Genomic DNA, 9,217 nt, shown 5'->3' with positions numbered 1-9,217 from the left:
TATTATCCAGAAATGCACAGATACAAATAAACTTTAGTATCGTTCATAGACAACCACAAGTTCAAATCAAGTCCATACAAGTTCATACGGCAAAGTCCATACAAGTTCAAGTGCAAAGCTTGTCTCTAGAAATGAAGTCCATACAACTCACGGGGCCGGCGGCGGCGGCGGCGGTGGCGGGTGCTGCGGCCACATCGGCGGGGCCGGCCATGTAGGCATCTGCGACCAACTTTGCTGTGGTGGTGACGGCGGCTGCTGCTGCTGCTGCTGAATCCAAGCCACCCATTGAGGCGGTGGCCACACAAACTGCTGAGGCTGCTGCACCGGAGGCGAGAAGTCAAGATTCACTAGCCCATCATTGGATGCCGCCGACTGATTCTGCACATAAGCGAATATATATTGCATGTGTTACATAAGAATTACGTTACAGGCATTCAAATTTAGGCATAAAAATTGAGTTACATAAGAATGAAACTACAAGCATTAGCCTAAGTTCTAAGTCATTGTAGATGTATCATAAGACATTATTTTTAAGTAAATCTAGGTTAATGCTAAGTCACTAAGACATTTCGAAACTCGATAGGAGTCAAAGCCACTTACGGTAGGAGGAGTTTCTGCCCGATGAACAAGTGGGGCCGGAGGGAATTGTGGAGGCGAAACACCCATCGCCGAGCCTAGGCTTTGCATAAACGTTAGAGCTTGATCCAATTTTTGCTGCATGTCGTCCCGCTCGGCCCTCCACCTCTCTTCTGCCGCCTCCTGCCGTGCTTGGAAGACTGCTTCCATCTGGGCCTACAGGATTTGATCCCAGGGTTAGAATTCAAAGCGAACATATGTAAAAATGGAGGAACGATGGATGAAACAGAAATAACCTTGACAGCCTCAATCTGAGTGTGTGTACTGTCTGGCCATGGGCGTATAGCAGGGCTTGAGCTGGTACTCCTGGCTCGAATCTGTGAGAGAGTGGGAGTAGTCGCCTTGTCGACTAAGCTGTCGCCAAACCAGTACCATCCATGCTTCTTGCCTCCTCCCGCCCTCATGACGACTTCTCCATCAATGGGCTCATTGATCGCATCAAACTCCGCCCCATGAACTTCTTGTGCCATCGAGGTGTACCCACTGAGGCGGCTGTGGACGCTTGCGTTGCTGTACGCTTCGGGCGGATCCTGCGGGTTAAAGGTGACATCGGACGTCGCCTTTACTTTGTGGGCCAAACAGTATGCCTGAATTTGGGTGCAAGGCACACCACCATGTGACGCCGACTGCGAAAAAAGGAAGATGATTAGAAATTATGCAGAATTGAGCGTTAGAATAAAGAAATTAATTCACATACATATCTAGTCGCATACGCCTTGAGGTTACGGTTGCCCTGATGGTGCGATGCACCTGGCATTAGCAAACGCCGCTGCCGGGCAGCCTCGTGCATCTCCAGCCATTCTTGCGAGCACCACCGGTCCACTATCATTACGCAGCACGGATAATCATTGGCAATCCACCACGGAGGCACCTGCACATCATCAATATGTAATACATTTAAGAAGAACAAATGGAGCATAGTTGATAACTCCTTAAGATTGAGTATTTACCCACAAGTATTGTTCCCGGGTGAGTCTGATGTCTCTCGCAGGTCCTTTGTAGATCCTCACTTTTTCGATCTTGGCCTTGTAGTCGATGACGGCCAGGATGCGCACCTCGTAAAGCATATCGGACACCAGCTTATAACATGCTTTGCTAGCCACCTGCATCGCACTGGGCATCATTCCCTCCTCGCATCTGTAGAAATTCTGCACAAAAATGTGAACAAAGTCATAATTTCAAAATCCGGTGCAATGAATATGATGTATTCGTAAATGTAGTGCCATGGAGACTTACCCAGAGTTCGCTCAACGGTGCGCCTTGTAATACAAAATATTATTTCATGCACTTTTAGCTCAAATTCAATATATATCACATGAGATTATTTAGTTGAAAAATAAATTGGTAATTACCAAACTGATCCAAAAAATAACCAAAACTTGGCATGAAATCAAGTAAGTGCTGGTTTGCCAATGGAAAAAATTTGAAAATCAATACGCATTTCGTTGCAAACATTGAGTTCAAATGGTAAAGACTTAGTTACAAATATACGGAACCTCTATAGAGATGTTCCGATTTCTAACATCTGTACTGAAAACTTGTGCAAAACTTTCCCAAATTTTTACCATAGTGTCCATGCATGAAATCATAATACCATGACAAGTTTTATAATTTTCAAAATTCATTTGATTTTAATAAAAATTTAAAAAGATTCTTCGAAACGTTTGTGCTCATGTGTCGTGAACAAGATCTTCATAACTTACTTCTGTTCTAGGCATATATCCTCACATTGTACTCCATAACATTAATATGATTTTTTGATGCATTATATTCCACTATTTAATAAACTCCCAGTTCAATCAGCAAGAAATTCGATTAATGAAACTAAAGTACTAAATATGACAACTTCATGTGAAATATAGCAAAATTTAAAACTAATTAACATACATTATATGTGTCTAGCAGAAAAATTTTGGAGGGCAAATTCAATTTTTTTCCCACATGTTTGCCGTGTGCTCCACTAAGACACGGCAAAACATGTGTTTGCCGAGTGTTTGATTTTTGGCACACGGCAAACACACGTGTTTGTCGTGTGCCAAACTTTCACCGTGTGTTTCCTCTGCTGGCTCACGTAAAAAAAGCAAGGATACCTTGTGCCTGGAGTTTGTCGTGCGTTTTGGAGAGTGGCACACGGCAAAAACTTCGTTTGCCGTGTGCCTTTCCTTTGTCGTGTGCTGCTTTGGTCTACACACGGCAAATACTACGTTTGCCGGGTGCCCGAGGTTTAGCCCACGGCAAATCTCGGGGCACACGGCAAACGCACGGTTTCCGGTAGTGAGAGTGCAGGTGCAGCCTGGTCGCTTGATCAGTCGACGCGAGCTGAGGCAAGATCATAATTAGTACCTGATACTAGCAGCTTCGTATACAGATACTAAGTGGTAACATGGTCCAGGACCAAGATAGTTGATATCGACTAGTAGATGAAGGGCAGGCATCAGCTCTTTTCGTTGCATCCTAAAGGAACGTCGATCGCCTTTTGTCATGCCTACCGAAATCGGCAACAGTTTTCTCAGGTAGCGTAGAAAACTGAAGGCATGCAGCTGCCAAGTCATACCGACCCTGACGCCGCCGGCCGTGACCTTTTGCCAAACTGCTGGCAGCCGCTCTTCATCTTCCTCTCTTCTTGGCCTCCCTCCGATATCCTCTCACTCTCTGATTGTGCATGCCATGCTGGTTTAATTTCCCCCTCTGCCTCAACTTAACATCGTCGATCTGGGTGCCAGCATGTTGTTCACCAACTTCCTCAAGACGCACCAGCAGCTCCAGAACGACAAGCTCTTGCTGCTTCCCAAGAGGCAGCTGGTCACCTACGCCCTCTACGCGCTCATCGCCGTCGCGCTCCTCTACCTCTTCGTCGACCCAGCAGCTCCGGCACCGTCTGCGCCGAAGCCATCATCAGTGGCGGCGCCGTGGGTACAGGAGGAGGAGGAGCTGCTGCCGCCGCCATCTCCATCTCCTCCTCACCAAGGAGATGAAAGGTGCGACTACTCCGACGGCGAGTGGGTGCCGGACCCACGGCCGCCGCCCTACAACGGCACGGCCTGCGAGGCCATCAAGGACGGCCGCAGCTGCATGGCGAACGGGCGGGCGGACACCGGGTACCTCCACTGGCGGTGGCAGCCGCGGCGGTGCGGCCTCCCGGACTTCTCGCCGGAGGCGTTCCTGCGCTGGCTCGGCGACCGGCACATGGCCTTCGTCGGCGACTCCCTGGCCCGCAACCAGGCCGAGTCGCTCGTGTGCCTGCTCTCGGCCTGGTCCCCGCCGGAGCTCGTGCACCGCGACCCCGAGGGCAGGTTCCGGCGGTGGGTGTTCCGCGAGCACAACGCCACCGTGTCCATCTTCTGGTCGCCGTTCCTGGTGAAGGGCGTCGAGAAGTCGGAGCACACCGGCGTGCGCTACAACGAGCTGTTCCTGGACGCGTTCGACGAGCGTTGGATGTCCCAGCTCGGCGCCATCGACGCGGCCGTGCTGTCCGCGGGCCAGTGGTTCCGGATCCCGAGCATCTACCACGAGGGCGGCGGGGTCGTCGGCTGCTACGGCTGCGCGGCGGAGCTCAACCACACCGAGACCAGCTTCTTCGCCGTGTTCAGGGACGTGGTCGGCCGGACGCTCGCCGAGATCACCCGGCGGCACGAGCGCGGCGGCGGCGGCGACAAGCCGCGGCTGGTGGCGCTGGCCACGTTCTCGCCGTCGCACTTCGAGGGGGAGTGGAACAAGGGCGCCCCGTGCACGAAGAAGCGGCCGTACAGGAAGGGCGAGAAGGAGCTCGGGTACACCGAGACGGAGATGAGGAAGATCGTCGTGGAGGCGGCGGACGAGGCCGGGGCTGCGGCGGCGCCGGCCGGCCTGCGGTTCGCGGCGCTGGACGTGACGACGCTGGCCAACATGCGGCCGGACGGGCACCCGGGGCCGTACATGCGCAAGAACCCGTTCGCCGCCGGGGAGGGCCGGCCGGTGCAGAACGACTGCTTGCACTGGTGCATGCCCGGGCCCGTGGACACGTTTAACCAGATACTGCAGCAGACCATTCTCCGGTGATCCTACTTGTGTTGAGGATTGTATATGTGAAACATTTAGACTTGATCTGGCCTGTGGGGAAGTTTTGTTTTCGAATTAAATACAAATGTAAAACTACTTCTAACTTCCGGAAAAGCATCTTCTTGCCTTCTTATCTGGAAGAAATATTTTGGAAGCTGTGGTAATCTTGCATGAAACATTGCATGAGATTAAGAAAAAAAAAAGAAGAATGGGGTTATTTTGAAATTAGATTTTGAGAAGGCATATGACAAAGTAAATTGGGATTTTTTGCAACAAACCTTAGGAATGAGAGGGTTTGCCCCAAAATGGTGCAGGTGGATTGAAAGCATTGTGAGTGGTGGCAGTGTGGGAATCAAAGTGAATGATGATATTGGTGAGTTCTTTCAGACCAAAAAAGGTCTCCGACAGGGTGATCCCCTATCCCCGGTTCTGTTCAATGTGGTAGCTGATATGCTAGCAGTCCTAGTGTCAAGGGCTAGGAGGAGTGATCAGATAAAAGGGTTAGTACCTCATTTGATTGAAGAGGGATTGCCAATTATGCAATATGCAGATGATATAATTCTCTTTCTTGAGGATGACCTAGCACAGGCCCAAAACTTGAAACTGATCCTTTGTAGGGGTGGTAAAGGGCCCAACATTTTGAACTAGAAAATCTAAGGATCGGGCCCTAAAAGGGCCGGGCTCTAAACATATGTATTTTTGAACTAAAATTTTTAAGGGCCTTATTGGGCTGTGAAGAGGCCACTAGGGCCATGGCCCATTACCACCCCTAATCCTTTGTGTGTTTGAGAGGATTTCTGGTTTAAAAATAAATTACCATAAAAGTGAGATTTTTTGTTTAGGTGAGGCTAGCACCAAAGCAGCAAGCTACACTCAGCTGTTTGGCTACAAGGAAGGGTCATTCCCTTTTAAGTACTTGGGTATACCAATGAGCCAACACAAAATTGCTAATAAGGATTGGGAGCAGTTGGAGACAAGATTTCAAAAGAAATTGAGCAGCCGGAAGAGTAAGCTACTATCAGCAGGAGGGAGGCTGGTACTAATAAATTTCATCTTGTCTAGTTTGCCAATGTTCATGCTTTCCTTCTTCAGAATCCCTAAAGGAATTCTTAAGAAACTGGATTATTATAGATCCAGATTTTTTTGGCAAAATGAGGGACATAAAAAGAAGCTCAGACTAGCAAGATGGAATATTTTGTGCTCTCCCATATGTGTTGGGGGAATGGGAATTACAGATTTGGATGTACAGAACGTGTGGCTTTTAAGCAAATGGTTGTACAAGCTCATTAACGAGGATGGGGTGTGGCAGCAGTTGCTTAAGAAAAAGTATATAAAGAATAAGACTTTTCCACAAGTGGCTAAGCAACCAGGAGACTCCCAATTCTGGTCAGGATTAATCTCTACTACTAAAAAGCTTGTAGTGTCCTCTTTTGCCCAGCAGAACCACAACCCCGCCGCCAGCGCCCCACACCCACCGCACCCGATCATCCTGCCTCTCCGCGAGCCCCACCGAATAAAAAAGGCACACCAGCAGCGTGCACGGGCGCACGCCGCCGTCCGCGAGCTCGAAGCGGAAGAGGGATGGAGGGCGGAGGACGGCGCTCCGCAGCCGCCGTCACGCGCGCACGGGCCTGGGCGGGGATGGAGGAGGCCCGACGGAGCTCGGCGGAGTGGCCGTCGCGTGCACGCTCGCCGCGCACGCCGCCGCGCGTGGCCGCCGCGGGCGAGCGCTACGGCCGTCCCCGTGCTTGCCACGCCGCCGGACCAGCGCGAGCGGAGGGACCAGGGCCCATTCACCCCTCTCCTCTGGTCGCATGTTCGGTCCTTAACCCCGCTCTCGCTCGGCCACTCGCGCCTGCTAGGCCTGCGCGTCGGCAGCCCCGCGCCCGCGAGAGCCGCTCGATCCGGGGCGAGAAGCAGCCATGGGAAGGGAGGCAGGGTCGCACGCCGCCGGAAAGGAAGATGAGGACGGCGCTGAGAAGATGTGCTTGGCGGAGCTCGGGGCGGACACGGGCGTGGGGGAGGAGGCCCTCCAGAGCACCTCCACCCCTGCTCCTTCTCGTTGCCTTGGTGGCCTTGGTCAAGAGTCCGACAGCAATGGAGGCCGCGTGATCTGCAATTCCCATCGGGGTGGACCTCGGCTGCGCCTACCGCTTGGTCGTGGATGGAGCTGACAAGTCCAGTGGGTGAAGTGAATCGGTCGGAGATGTGCTGTGGTCGGTGAATTTGATCGGCGGAAGGAGAAGTGGAAGACAGATGGAGCGAGCGAGAGAGAAACGAGAGTCAGAGAGAGAGAGTTCCAGAAGGGGAGAGACCGAGAGAGATAAAAGAGAGAAAAAAAAGAAAGAAAAATAAAAGGGAAAAAAGAAGAGGAGAAAAAGTAAGAAAAAGAAAAAAAAAAGAAGAAAATTAATTTTTGAGATGGTAGTTATAGATTGTTGAGTAAAAGAAATGTATTTGTTAAAGTAAGATTGGTAGTTGGAGATAGAATAAAATATGTAGTAGTTGGTATAGAATATAAAATATAGAGGATGATGGTTGTAGAAAAACTAAATGTAGAGGAGAGAATCTTGCTGGTTAGGATAGAATATTTTTTTAGAGTATAAAAATAAAGTACAACGAGTGCGGATAGGCTCACGTGTAAAATTTTTAAAAAAGAAAATTTTCAAATTTGAAGTATTAAATTTAGACTAATTATAAAAATAATTACTGAACAATTTATTAAAACTAATTAATCTATCATTAGCATGCATTTACTGTAGTAATTATTGTAACAGTCTAATCATGGTTTAATTAGTCTTATTAGATTTTTCTCGTAATTAACAAGCAAATTATACAATTAATTTTTTATCTCCTCCAAATTTAATACTCCATGCATATGCCGCATATTCGATGTGATAGTTTTGGAATCTGAATTTTGCACCTAAACCAGACATGAACTCTACATATGACGTTGCCGCCAGTTTGGGTCGTCGTGGTCCAGTTGGTGCACTGCCGCCGAGTCTAGCACCACCAAGTCAATTGGTGCGAGGAAATCCCTTGGAGGTAGGGTGGTTGGGAGGGTCGCTGCCGCCGCGTCGCAGGGAAGGTGCAGGGGTTGGGAGGGGTCGAAGGTGCGGGAGTTGGAAGGTGCGGGAGTTGGGAGGGGTCGCAGCTGCAGCATCACGCGGACATGCGGGTGGAGCGAGAAAGGCAGAGAGGGAAGAGAAGAGGTACGGATGGTTTGGAAAGACATAAATTGTTATAGCATTTTTTACCTAGATGATTTTAGAAAATTATATCAGAAGTTTAAAACATTTAGCATTTTGGATACACTTTCCTACAATCATCTTTAACATGTATTTTGCTACGAAAATTTATGCCTTCGACACTATGTCTACTTTTTTCTTCTCATATTTCTTTAAAATTATTTTATTTTATTTAAAAATTATGTGCCCGTAGCATCGCACGGGCTTTTACCTAGTGGAAGTAAAAGACCACTTCTTCCCTAGGGGAAAGTTTTTGGTTAAAAATGGTAGACAGACAAGATTTTGGGAGGATTGGTGGATAGGAGGAGAACCTCTTATGAATCAGTTCCCTGAGTTATACAGGATTGCAAGAAAGAAACACCAGCTGTAGCAGATGTGCTGAGTACACATCCATTGAACATCTCATTTAGAAGAGCTCTTGTGGGTGGAAAATTTAGAATGTGGAGTGATTTGGTTGCTTTGGTACTGAATGTGAATCTGGTGGAGGCAGAAGACAGATGGGAATGGAATTTGGGTAAACACCATGTGTTTTCAGTAAAGTCAATGTATAGAGATATAATGCAGGAAGGCAAGCTCCCTGAACATAGTGTTTTATGGAAGTGAAGAGTACCACTGAAAATTAAGATCTTCCTGTGGTATTTGAAAAAGGGGTAACCCTTACAAAAGACAATTTGCTAAAAAGGAATTGAAAGGGTGATGGTACTTGTTGTTTCTGTTCTTGTAAGGAGACCATACAACATTTGTTTTTTGAGTGTCATGTTGCAAAATTTGTGTGGGGATCAGTAAGGATGGTTTTTGGGATACAACCTCCTTCTAATGTAACTAACATGCTGGGCTCTTGGCTCAGAAGTTTTTCTGTTAAGCTAAGAAAGCAATTACTAGTAGGTGTGGTGGCTCTTTGTTGGGCCATTTGGCTATGCCGAAATGATGCAATTTTCTGTCAATCAACTCTTAACTCGTATTTGCAGGTCATCTTCAGGGGGACCTTTTGGGCAAGGAGATGGTCGCTGCTCTCTAAAAAGGAAGAGATGAATTTCATAACTAAAAATTGTGGAAGAATGGAGGGAGTAATGCTGGAGTTCTTTGCCAAGCAAGGCTGGAATTTTAGAAGAAGAATTGAGTCTTAGCTTCTTTGAAGTGCTAGTTGGTCAGCAGTCCTCTCCTAGTACAAGATAAGACGCTGTTTGTTAGCATTTGGTGCGGACAGGTTGCTGGTAGTTAGCTATGGTGGCTGTTAAAACAGAGTCCCGTTTGTGTTTTTATTCCTTTAAGCTATATGCTTTGCAGTCTGCGTA

The 9,217-nt window shown here is 48.3% G+C and overlaps 1 protein-coding gene across 1 annotated transcript; it reads left to right on the top strand.

Moving 5' to 3' along the window:
* The first annotated feature begins 3,104 nt into the window (after window positions 1–3,104).
* Window positions 3,105–4,850, top strand: LOC120692522 (protein ALTERED XYLOGLUCAN 4-like). The gene has a single exon (XM_039975853.1). It carries the CDS (start codon window positions 3,361–3,363, stop codon window positions 4,672–4,674), a length of 1,314 nt encoding a protein of 437 aa, XP_039831787.1. The 5' UTR covers window positions 3,105–3,360; the 3' UTR covers window positions 4,675–4,850.
* Window positions 4,851–9,217: the final 4,367 nt, after the last annotated feature.

This window comes from Panicum virgatum, chromosome 9N (genome assembly GCF_016808335.1).
Source record: "Panicum virgatum strain AP13 chromosome 9N, P.virgatum_v5, whole genome shotgun sequence".
Classification (NCBI taxonomy): Eukaryota; Viridiplantae; Streptophyta; class Magnoliopsida; order Poales; family Poaceae; genus Panicum; species Panicum virgatum.
This window is presented reverse-complemented; position numbering and strand designations above follow the sequence as displayed.